Source organism: Mesoplodon bidens (genome assembly GCF_964165515.1).
Source record: "Mesoplodon bidens genome assembly, chromosome: 2".
Lineage (NCBI taxonomy): Eukaryota > Metazoa > Chordata > Mammalia > Artiodactyla > Ziphiidae > Mesoplodon > Mesoplodon bidens.
Window position 1 is genome coordinate 144,461,132 of NC_138177.1, and position 12,447 is coordinate 144,473,578.

General features: G+C 40.9%; 1 protein-coding gene and 1 pseudogene across 2 annotated transcripts in view; one reads left to right on the forward strand and one right to left on the reverse strand.

Annotated features, from left to right (window-relative positions):
* FAF1 (Fas associated factor 1) overlaps positions 1 to 12,447 on the forward strand; it is a 486,188-nt gene that overhangs the window by 86,646 nt on the left and 387,095 nt on the right. The window contains exon 2 of the mRNA XM_081223886.1: positions 12,010 to 12,078. Coding sequence (XP_081080012.1) covers positions 12,010 to 12,078 — 69 coding nt within the window. The remainder of the gene's footprint in view (positions 1 to 12,009; positions 12,079 to 12,447) is intronic.
* On the reverse strand, positions 10,271 to 11,585 carry LOC308612661 (proline-rich protein 3-like; annotated as a pseudogene). The gene is made up of 2 exons: positions 11,177 to 11,585; positions 10,271 to 10,954 (listed from the first exon to the last, which is right to left on the reverse strand). The product of its transcript is annotated as a proline-rich protein 3-like (transcript).

Here is a 12,447-nt window from a genome sequence, read left to right on the forward strand (position 1 = left end):
GTTTGGATAGATGTTTTCAATTCTCTTGCATCTATAGGAGTAGAATTGGGTCATATGGTAACTGTTTAACTTTTTGAGGAACTACCAAACTGTTTTACACAGCAGTTGAATCATTTTACCTTTCCACGTTCAGTGTACAAGAGTTCCAATTTCTCCAACTCCTTGCCAACGTGTATTATTTTCCATTAAAAAAATACAACCACCGTGGTGAGTGTGATAAAGTGGTATTTCATTGCGGTTTTGACTTGCATTTCCTTAATGATTGGTGATATCAAGCATCTTTTCATGTGCTTGTTGGCCATTTTTATATCTTTGGAGAAATACCTATTCAAATGCTTTGTCTATTTTTAACTGGGTTGTCTTTCTTTTTGTTGTTGAGTTGTAAGAGTTCCTTGTATAATCTGGATACTAGACCCTTATTAGACATGTGATTTGCAAATATTTTCTCCTATTATGTAGATTGCCTTTTCATTTTCTTGATAGTGTTCTTTGCCACACAAATATTTTTATTTTTCATGAAATCTAGTTATATGCATTTTTAATTTTGTTGCTCATGCTTTTGATGTCATATCTAAGAACCCATTACCAAATCCAAGGTCATAAAGCTGTATTCTTATATTTTTTTCTAAGAGTTTTATGATTTGGGGGTCTTATATTTATGTTGTTAATCCATTTTGAGTTAATTGTTGTATATGGTGTGAGGTAGGCGTCCAACTTCATTATTTTGCATGTTGATATCCAGTTGTCTCAGCAGCGTTTGTTGAATAGACTATTCTTTCCTTATTGAATTGTTTTGGCACACTTTTGAAAAGTCAGTTGTCCATAGATGTATGGGTTTACTTCTGGACTTTCAATTCTATTATATGTCTTTATATCTGTTGTACATTGTTATCACACTGTTTGGATTACTGTAGCTTTGTAGTAAGTTTTGAAATCAGGAAGGGTGAGTCTTTCAACTTTTTTTTCTTTTAATTAATTAATTAATTTTATTTTGGGCTGCATTGGGTCTTCTTGGCTGCACACGGGTTTTCTCGAGTTGCAGTGAGTGGGGGCTACTCTTCAGTGTGGTGTGCGGGCTTCTCATTGTGGGGGCTTCTGTTGTTGCGAAGCACAGGCTCTAGGCACGTGGACTTCAGTAGTTGTGGCGCATGGGCTTAGTTGCTCCGCGGCATGTGGGATCTTCCTGGACCAGGGCTTGAACCTTTGTCCCCTGCATTGGCAGGCAGATTCTTAACCACTGTGCCACCAGGGAAGCCCCCTGTCTTTCAACTTTGATATTTTTTTCAAAGATTGTTTTCACTATTATGGATCCCTTGCAGTTCTATATGAATTTGAGGGTCAGCTTTTTCCATTTCTACAAAAAATACTGTTGGAATTTTGATAGGGATTGCATTGAATCTGTAGATTACTTTGGGTAGTATTGTTCTCTCTCTCTTTTTAAAAAATTTTATTTATTTATTTATTTATTTATTTATGGCTGTGTTTGGTCTTTGTTGCTGCGTGTGGGCTTTCTCTAGTTGCAGCAAGCGAGGGCTACTCTTCGTTGTGGTGCATGGGCTTCTCATTTCAGTGGCTTCTCTTGTTGCGTAGCATAGAGTCTAGGCACACGGGCTTCAGTAGTTGTGGCACGTGGGCTCAGTTGTTGTGGCTTGCAGGCTGTAGAGCGCAGGCTCAGTAGTTGTGGCGCACGGGCTTAGTTGCTCCGCGGCATGTGGGATGTTCCTGGACCAGGGCTCGAACCTGTCTCCCCTGCATTGGTAGGCGGATTCTGAACCACTGCGCCACCAGGGAAACCCCAGAATTATTTTCTTAACATCCTTTTCAGATTGTTCTTTGCTAGTATATAGAAATATTACTGAGTTTTGTGTGTTGATCTTTTATCCTGCAACTCTGCTGAATTTATTAATTCTCATAGTTTTTGTTTGTTTTGTGTGTGTGTGTGAATTCCTTAGGATTTTGTATAAGATCGTGTCATCTGGGAATAGGGATATTTTACTTCTATTCCAGTTTCTATGTTTTTAATTTCCTTTATCTTGCCTAATTGATCTGGCTAGAATTCCCAATATAATGTTGCATAGAAGTGGCGAAAGTGGGCATTCTTACCTTGTTCCTGATCATATGGTAAATAAAGGCTTTTATTCTTTCATGAGTGAGTATGATGTTAGTTCTGGGTTTTTCATTAATGTGTTTTATCATGTTAAAGAAGTTCCCTTTTATTCATAGTTAGGTGTTTTTATCATAAAAGGTTGTTTTTTATGTGTTGTATCTTTCTTCCCTGCTCAGTTCCTTCATTTCCGCCATTTGTGTTTGACTTTTTTGTATTGTACTGTTTTGATTCCTTTCTCATTTCTTTTTATGTATATTTTTTAGTTTTTTTGGTGGTTGCTCTACGAATTACATGTAACACCTTCTATTTATAACAATCTAATTTGAATTAATACCAACTTCAACAGTATACAACTATGCTCCTCTCTTTTTTCCTTTATGTTGTAATCACATCTTGCATCTTTATACATTATATGCCCATTAATATCATTTTGTAATTACTGTTTTTTATGCATTTTTCTGTTAAATCATACAGAAAAAAAGAGGAGTTACAAACCGAAAGCACAATAATACTGGCTTTTACTGGATGGGCCAAAAGTTGCTTTCATTTTTGTTCTGTAAGATGGCTCTAGTAGCACTTAGTTGGCTTAATTTCATTTGAAACAATTTTGTTAGATTTTATATGACAGCTATCATATCAGCGTGGATTTAAAAAAAGACATCAAAATTGGTGAATTTTTGTGTAGCCATTTTAATATTGAAGATGGAAGGAAAAAAGGAACATTTTTGGCATATTATGCTTTATTATTTCAGGAAAGGTAAAAATGCAACTGAAATGCACAAAAAGATTTATGCAGTATATGGAGAAGGTGCTGTGACTGATCGAATATGTAAAAAGTGGTTTGCGAAGTTACATGCTGGAGATTTCTCGCTGGATGATGCTCCATGGTTGGGTAGACTAGTTGAAGTTGATAACAATCAAATGCAAACAATAATTGAGAACAATCAACGTTATATATACCATGCAGGACATAGCCAACATACTCAAAATATCCAAGTCAAATGCTGAAAATCATTTGCATCAGTTTGGTTGTGTGAATCACTTTGATGTTTGGGTTCCACATAAGTTAAGTGAAAAAAACCTTCTTGACCATATTTGTGCATATGATTCTCTACTGAAACGTAATGAAAGTGTTCTGTTTTTATAACAAATTGTGACAGGCGATGAAAAGTGGGTACTGTACAACAATGTGGAATGGAAGAGATCATGGGGCAAGCAAAATGAACCACTGCCAACCACATCAAAAGCTGGTCTTCATCCCAAGAATGTGATGCTGTGAATATGGTGGCACTGGAAGGGAGTCCTCTATTATGAGCTGCCTCTGGAAAACCAAACGATTAATTCCAACAAGTACTGCTCCCAATTAGACCAACTGAAAGTGGCACTCTATTGCATCCAGAATTAGTCAACAAAAAACACCTAATCTTCCAATGAGACAATGCAAGACTGCATATTTCTTTGATGACCAGGCAAAAACTGTTACAGCTTGGCTGGGAAGTTCTGATTCATCTGCCGTATTCACAAGACGTTGCACCTTCGGATTTCTGTTTATTTCGGTCTTTCCAAAATTCTCTTAATGCAAAAAATTTCAATCCCCTGGAAGACTATAAAAGTACCTGGAATGGTTCTTTGCTCAAAAAGATAAAAAGTTTTGGGAAGATCGAATTATGGAGTTGCCTGAAAAATGGCAGAGGTAGTGGAACAAAAGGGTGAATATGTTGTTCAATAAAGTTCTTGGTGAAAATGAAAAATGTATCTTTTATTTTTACTTAAAAAATCAAAGGCACTTTTCGGCCCACCCAATATATTTACCTGTGTACTTATGTTTACCAGTGTTATTTATTTCTTTGTATGGCTTCCAGTGACTGTCTAGTATCTTTTCATTTCTCATTTAGTACTTCTTGTAGCATAGGTCTAGTAGTGACAGACTCCTTCAGCTTTTGTTTATCTAGGAGTGTCTTTATTTCTCCTTCAGTTTTTGTTGTTGTTGTTCACAGTTTTTGTTTTTCATTTTAAATGTTATCCCACTGCCTTCTGGCCTTTATAGTTTCTGATGAGAAATTAGCTTTTAATCTTATTGAGGATTCCTTGTACATGAAATACTTTTCTTTTGCTATTTTCAAGATTCTCTTTGGCTTTTGATAGCTTATCATAATATGTTTTGGTATGGGTGTCTTTGTATTTATCCTTCTTGGAACCTATTGAACTTTTTTTTTTTTTGCGGTACACGGGCCTCTCTCTGTTGTGGCCTCTCCCGTTGCGGAGCACAGGCTCCGGACGCGCAGGGTCAGTGGCCATGGCTCATGGGCCCAGCCGCTCCGCGGCATCTGGGATCTTCCCGGACCGGGGCACGAACCCGTGTCCCCCGCATCGGCAGTCAGACTCTCAACCACTGTGCCACCAGGGAAGCCTTGAACTTCTTGAATATGTAGTTTCTTGTCTTTTATCAAATTTGGAAAGTTTTCAGCTATTATTTCTTCAAATATTTTTTCTGCTCCTTTTCCCTCCGAGACCCCTGTTATGCATATGTTGGTACACTTGGTGGGGTCCCATATATCTCTTAGGCTCTGTTCATTTTTCTTCATGCTTCTGAGACTGGATAATTTTAGTTGACCTATCCTCAAGTTCTCTGATCTTTCTTCTGCCTGCCTAAAGTTGCTCTTAAAACCTGTAGCTAATTTTTCATTTCAGTTATTGTACTATTCAGTTCTAGATTTTTTCTGTTGTTTTGTAAAATCTTGATCTCTTTATTGATATTCTCTATTTGTTGACATGTCATCCTTCTGGTTTTCATTAGTTCTTTTTCCATGGTTTCTTTGAGCTCTTTGAGCATATTTAAGATAGTGATTGAAGGTCTTTGTCTAGTAAGTCTGTTGTCTGTTCTTCCATCACAGACAGTTTCTACTAATTTCTCCTTTGAATGGACCATACTTTTTGTTTCCCTGAATGTCTCACAATTTGGTTTTGAAAAATGGACATTTAAAGTATTACAGTGTGAAAACTCTGGAAATCAGATTCTTCCCCATTATTCATGGTTTGTTTTTAGTGCTCTCTATGGGTTTTTATTTTCTGTTTGTTTAGTGACTTTTCTAAACTATTTTTGTAAATTTTTTTCATCATGAGTGGTTTCTGTCTTAATCTGCTCAGGCTACCATAACAAAATACCAAAGAACATAAATCTATTTGTTCACAGTTCTGAAGGCTGGAAGTCTGAGATCAGGGTGCAAGCATGGTTGGATTCTGGTGAGAACTCTCTTCCTGACTTGCAGATGGCCACTTATCTCTTTGTTCTCACATGGCATTGAGAAAGAGATGAGAGAGCAAGAGCAGCCTCTCTTTGTCTCTTCTTTTAAGGGGTACTAATCCCATCCTGAGGGCTCCACCAAGTCCAAGTTCACTCTGCTCACCACATGACAGGCCAATAAATCGGGAGACGAGGTGTTGAGACAAGGAATAACGACTTTATTTGGAAAGCCGGCAGACCGAGAAGGTGGCAGAATAATGTCTCAAAATAACCATCTTATTGGGATCTAGGTGCCAGTTTCTTTTATAGAACAGAGAGGGAGAGGAGGTGAGGAAGTAAAGTAAAAAGGCCATTTATCTTGCAGAATAAGAGGGGATGTGTTAATTTCTTCTTTTCTGCAGCCATTCACAGGTGGGCAGGGTCAGATTGTCTCCCTTTGAGCTGAACAAAGACACTTTAGTTTAACATTCAGGCAGAGGCACAGGGTTCCCTGAGGCAGGCCATCATATACGATCATAATAACAAAACCAATGAAAAGCAAAGGTTAAAGTCAAAGAAACAGATACAACATGATGTCAAAATTGGCTCTTCGCTGTTACACACCTTTATGACCTCATCTAAACCTAATTACCTCCCAAAGGCTCATCTCAATGTATCATCACGCTGGGCCTTAGGGCTTCAACATATAAATTTGAGGGGGTTGGGGGAACATAAACATTTAGTATGTAACAGTGTCTGAAATCTCTTTTTCTTTAGTTGCGGTCTGCTAGTGTTGTGAGAGAGATTTCCTGAACACGTAGAGTAAAAAAGAAGATAAGAAGAAAGAAAAAGAAAGGAAGGAAGAAAATCCTTTCCTAGCCCTTGTAGACTGGCTCTGTGTTGGGGCACTAACACTCAGCTAGGCTGTTTAAAACTCTCTGTTAGCCTTCACTTCCTGCTTTTGCTGAGCGTAGAGATGAGCCAGTAGTTTTCTCTGAGTAGGTGTCCTGCCTTGGACATGTGCATGCCCTTCAAAATTGCCCAAATGTTTTTCAGTGCCCTAATTTCCCAAAGAAACTCACTTTGCAGCTTTTCCTCCAGGTTTTGGACATTTCTGTTGTTTGACTCAACTGTAATATTTTGTCTCAGGTGGCAGTGGAGTTTCCATTTGCCCTAAAGTGTTTTTTTTTTTAAGTTTATTTATTTTTGGCTGCTTTGGGTCTTTGTTGCTGTGTGCAGGCTTTCTCTAGTTGTGGTGAGTCGGGGTTACTCTTCATCGTGGTGCACGGGCTTCTCATTGCAGTGGTTTCTCTTGTTGCGGAGCACGGGCTCTAGGCACATGGACTTCAGTAGTTTGCAGCCTGCAGGCTCAGTAGTTGTGGCATGTGTGTTCAGTAGTTGTGGCACGCAGGCCCTATAGTGCACAGGCTTCAGTAGTTGCAGCACGTGGGCTCAGTAGTTGAGGCATGCGGGCTGTAGGGTGCTCAGGCTCCAGTGATGTGGTGTGTGGGCTCAGTGGTTGTGGTTTGCGGGCTCTATAGCCCAGGCTCAGTAGTTGTGGTGCATGGGCTTAGTTGCTCCGTGGCATGTGGCATCTTCCCGGACCAGGGATGGAACCCATGTCCCCTGCGTTGGCAGGCAGATTCTTAACCATTGTGCCAACAGGGAAGCCCCAGCCTTAAAGTGTTTTTGAAGAATTGCCCCCTGATAGCTACTTTTCTGTCTTAAGTGAGATCCAAGTTGATGAAACAAAGGAGAGTGCCTTCAGTCAGTCCTTCAGGTAGCCCGATAGGTCACAAGAGACAAACAGTCTTTGAGAACAAAGTCTTCTCGGCTCCCTCTAGAACCAGGGTCCAGGGTCCAACCATTGGAATGTAGGCTAGTGCATTCAAGACTGCTCTTGAGCCAAGAGTGAAGAAGGGGGAAAAAAATGCCTCAGGGTTTTCATACTGTTTTTACAATGTCACCTTTTTCTTGTTTCAGCATTTGCTTAGTTGACGTATAACTTTGACTGTTTTCCAGAGTTTTGGTAAATTTGATTCTGACAGTTTTTGCTCAATTTTTTCATGTTTCTATGGAGGGATGGGCTCTTGGAACTACGTCCTCCACTGTGTTTTGTTTTTTTTTTGAAGACAAATGGTGATGTCATTGAAGGAGGTGTACTTTTGCTTGTGCTTTCTGATAATTGCTGCTGTTAGGCTTGCTCTGCACTCCCTGTAGTTTTTCTTTCTGCTTCCTTCTGTGTAACTTCTGCCCTACCTTAACTGTTCTCAGTAGCTTTTATTAGTACTTTCGAGCCTTTGGTTTATCCTTGTCTTTTCATGTAGCTTAAGATGAAGATTGCATTTTTAAATGTCTTACTTGGTTGTCTTTTGTTGCTTTTTTATGTTATTCGGGGTTCAAACTGTTCCTTTACCCTGCAAAATTCCCTCTTGGTGTTTGTAGTCAACCCCTATTCCCACCTGATAACCCTAGTAATCATTAATATGTCTCCTGTTCTTTTAACTTTGCCTTTTCTAGAATGTCATATAAATGGAGTCATACAGTGTGTAGCCTTTTGGGTCTCGCTTTTACTTAGCATTTGAGGTTTATCCACATTCTTTTGTGTTGTTAGTAATTTGTTCATTTTTGTCGCTGAGTAGTTTTCTATTGTATGAATGTACAGTTGAAGGCCATTTGGGGTGTGGTCTGTTTTCAGCGATTATAAATAAAGCTGTTACAAACATTCATGTATAATTTTCATGTGAACATAAGTTTTATTTCTTTTAGATAAGTACCTAGGAGTGGGATTACTGTGTCATAACTTTCTAAGAAACTGCTAATCTGTTAGCACTGTTTTCCAGAGTGGCTATATCATTTTGCTTCCTCCCCAACAGTATATGAGAGTTCCAGTTTTTCTGCATCCTTACCATCACTTGATATTGTTTGTATTTTGGGCTTTTGTCACTCTAACATATGGAAATGGTATCTCTCTGTTTTGCGTTTCCGTAATGACTAATGATGTTGAGTGTTTTTTCATGTCCTGATTCTCATATGTATATCATCTTTGGTCAAGTTTCTGTTAAAATCTTTGGCTACTTACAATTTATCTAAACTGAGTTTTGAGAATTTAAAATTCTTTTTTTTTTTGCGGTATACGGGCCTCTCACTGTTGTGGCCTCTCCTGTTGCGGAGCACAGGCTCCGGACATGCAGGATCAGCGGCCATGGCTCAAGGGCCCAGCCGCTCCGCGGCATGTGGGATCTTCCCGCAACTGGGCACGAACCCGTGTCCCCTGCATCGGCAGGCGGGCTCTCAACCACTGCACCACCAGGGAAGCCCTAAAATTCTTATATTCTGGTTATTAGTCCTCTGTTACATGTGTTTTGCAGATATTTTCTCCCAAGCGTGTGGCTTGCCTTTTCATTCTCTTAACAGTGTCTTTCGAAGAGCAGTAGTTCTTTTTTTTAAAAGCTTCTCTTTATTATTCTTTTTTGGCCTCACCACGCAGCTTGTGGGATCCTAGTTTCCCGACTAGGGGTCGAACCTGGGCCCTTGGCAGTGAAAGTGCGGAGTCCTAACCACTGGACTGCCAGGAAATTTCTGAGTAGTAGTTCTTTTTTTTTTTTTTTTTTTTTGGTATGCGGGCCTCTCACTGTTGTGGCCTCTCCCGTTGCGGAGCACGGGCTCCGGACGTGCAGGTTCAGCGGCCATGGCTCACGGGCCCAGCCGCTCCGCGGCATGTGGGATCTTCCCAGACCAGGGCACGAACCCGTGTCCCCTGCATCGGCAGGCGGACTCTCAACCACTGCGCCACCAGGGAAGCCCTGAGTAGTAGTTCCTAGTAAAGTCCACTTTATCAGTTTTTTGGATTGTACTTTTGCTGTTGAATCTAAATGTCACAAAGATTTCCTTCTATGTTTTTTTCTAGAATGGCATTAGAAATTGAATGAGTCATATATGTAATTAAAAATTTTTTAGTATCCACATTAAGAAGCATAAAATGTAAAAGAAACAGGTGAAATTAATTTAAACATTTATGTTTTATTTAAGCTAATATATTTTAAATGATCGTTTCAACATTTATTTACTAGAAAAATTATTGAGATACTTTACATTTTTATTTTTGTACGAAGTCCTACACTGGTGTGTATTTAATGCAACACATCTTAACTCAGTCGAGCCACATTTCAAGGGCTCATTAGCCATATCTGTCTAGTAGCTACCATATCTGACAGCACAGATCTAGAGGCTTTGTAGTTTGGGGTTTTACTTTAGGTTATTTATTTATTTAGGTATGTATGTATTTATTTTCCACTGTGTTTGTAACTAATATAAAAAAATTTAAGAAAATAATTCATTCTCACTTCTCCAATGGCTCTCATCCCTCCCTCTTGCCCGCACAACTCCTGACCTGTTTCCTCAGGGCCAGTTCAAAACTGAACCTGTTCACTGCCATTTTCATAGAAAACAACCAGTGCCAGGGATGTAGGAGAAGAAGGTTGGAAGTGGGCAAGAGTACTGCCCAGGTTCTATCCAAAGGTAGGCTAAGTGGAGATTCACAGAGTTCAAACAAAAGGGCTAGTGGCCTCACAGTGATGTAGTCTAAGTAAAACGGGCTGGAGAGGAGATAGGGTAGGACCATCAGAGGCTTTAGAGGACATCTTTTGAGCCTGTGTCAAACCCAGAGAAACTGACACTAGAAAAAGAATGGGGAGGGCCAGGGAGGCAGTCTTGTGGAAAGTTTCATAATTCTTCCATGTTGGGAGGTGGGGAACGTCTAGAGGGTACCAGTGGCCTCACTCAATTTGGCAGAAGAATGTACTCAACTGCTGGAAGTCACAAAGATGCCGTGGATACTGAGAAAGGCTACGAGGGGACGTACAGTTTCACAAAGTGCACTGACCACAGACCATAGCAGTGGTGATCATGCTATTGACACACAAATTACAAAACCCCAAAACAGGAAGTGTAGCCTTTTAGGGAGTAACTCTGTACCAGTCATTTAAAATTGACCCCAGGTCAGACAACCTGATGACTTTCACAGAGCAGGTGACAACATTGGGGGTAGGGGTCGTGACATGTAATGGACTTAAAGCAAGCAGCTAGAAGAAGGGAATGGTAAGAAACTGCTCTACGGCTCTCAGGAATCAAGGGCAACACTGGGGGCTTGGTGGACAGATGAACAAGAAACAGCACTAAAGAGGTTTCCTGTTCAGCCGTCCATTGGCGAGGGGGAAGAGGATCCAGGAGGCAGTTGAATGGAGCAAAGATGGGGTCCTGAAGATGAGGCTCTGGAGGCTGGATCAAAAGAAAGAGCGCACACCGTGCACCAGTGATGAAACACAACTTTGGACCCCACATGGGGGAGGTGGCCATGGGGATAGGTGTCACTGACTGAGGGTGGTAGTTGGAACAGCCCCACAGTAGCCATCACAGGGCCACAGGGAAGTATATGGCCACTAGGTCACAGAAGGCTCCTTCAAGCCTGGATGGGAAGGCACAGTCTCACGAAGAGGTCCATGGACTCTGCGTGGTAGAAGGCACAGAGCTCAGTCCTCATATGGACAGTGGACCTTTTTGGTAAAGTGCCAGCAGACAGGGTGGTTGAATCTGTCTTCCATAACCTGGGGTCCATCCTTGGACTGGCAGGTATTCTTTTTTTTTTTTTTTTTGCGGTACGCGGGCCTCTCACCATCGCAGCCTCTCCCGCCGCGGAGCACAGGCTCCGGACGCACAGGCCCAGCGGCCATGGCCCACGGGCCCAGCCGTTCCGTGGCATGTGGGTTCCTCCCAGACCGGGGCACGAACCCGTGTCCCCTGCATCGGCAGGTGAACTCCCAACCACTGCGCCATCAGGGAAGCCCTGGGCAGGTATTCTTGATAAGAGACCAGCTCTTGAGGCTTTGAGGATTTCTCTGCTCTTTGTGAAAGCCTCCCTGGAGGGATCTCCATGGCCTGGTCCAGGAAAAGGAAGTTTAGCACTAGCCCCTCCACCAACTATGACCATATGAGCCAGATTTGGAGCTCAGCCCTCCCCAAATTCGGTCCCTCCTCCAGGGAGGAGGTGGGAGACTCAGCAGTGGTGGAATCATTGGTCCCCTTGACCCTGGAGGACCTCTGTGCAGAGCTGATTTGGGGTCACCAGGGTTTCCATGGGTCATGATGGGAGGGCCCAGGAGGCTGGGTGGTCCGATGGGACTTTCATCCCTCTCCAGTGTCTTCCTGTTCTGGCAGTGGGGGCTGCTGCTGACTCTGCTTCTTGCACTTCAGCATTGTGGTTGTGGCAGTGGCTGCAGCGGGGTTTTCGTCTGTTATTATTTTGAGTTAATTTTTGTATAAAGTACAAAGTACGGATTGAAGTTCATTTTTAACACATGGCTGTCCATCAGAAGCTCTTAATAAAGTTGTTCTGGGCAGTTAGAGATATAGAGATCATCCTGGGCTCCAGAGCTCAACATTTAAGCATATTTTATTACTTTATTGTCTTTTATTTCAGTGTAATGTAAATTTACACTGTAATTAACAATTTTCAAACCGTCCGTGTAAAATGCTTAGAAGTCTTAGGCATTTAGTGTATTGGCTTTATTCATATACCTATTCAAACTTAAATTACACATTATGCTGTTTATTTTTTTTTTAACACTAATTAACCTCTCCATTCCCCAAATCCTATCTGAAATTCTTACTTTGTTTTTAGGCATGTACTGGCATTGAAAACATTGATGAAGCTATTACATTGCTTGAACAAAATAATTGGGACTTAGTGGTAAGTACTTTCTTTTTTCTTTTTTCAGCTTTATTGAGATGTGCTTGACATATAAGATTGTGTAAGTTTAAGGTGTACAATGTGATGATTTGATATACATATATATTGCAAACTGATAGCCACAGAAAGGTTAGTTAGCACATTCATCACCTCACGTAGTTCTTTTTTTTTTTTGGTGGGAACTTTTAAGATCACTCTTTTAGCAACTTTCAAGTATATAATGAGGTATTGTTTAACTATAGTTATTATGCTGTACATTGGATCCCCAGAACTTATTCATCTTATAACTGGAAGTTTGTACCTTTTGACCACCTTTACTCATTCTCCACCCACACCTGCCAACTACCAGTTTACTCTGTTGTTATGATT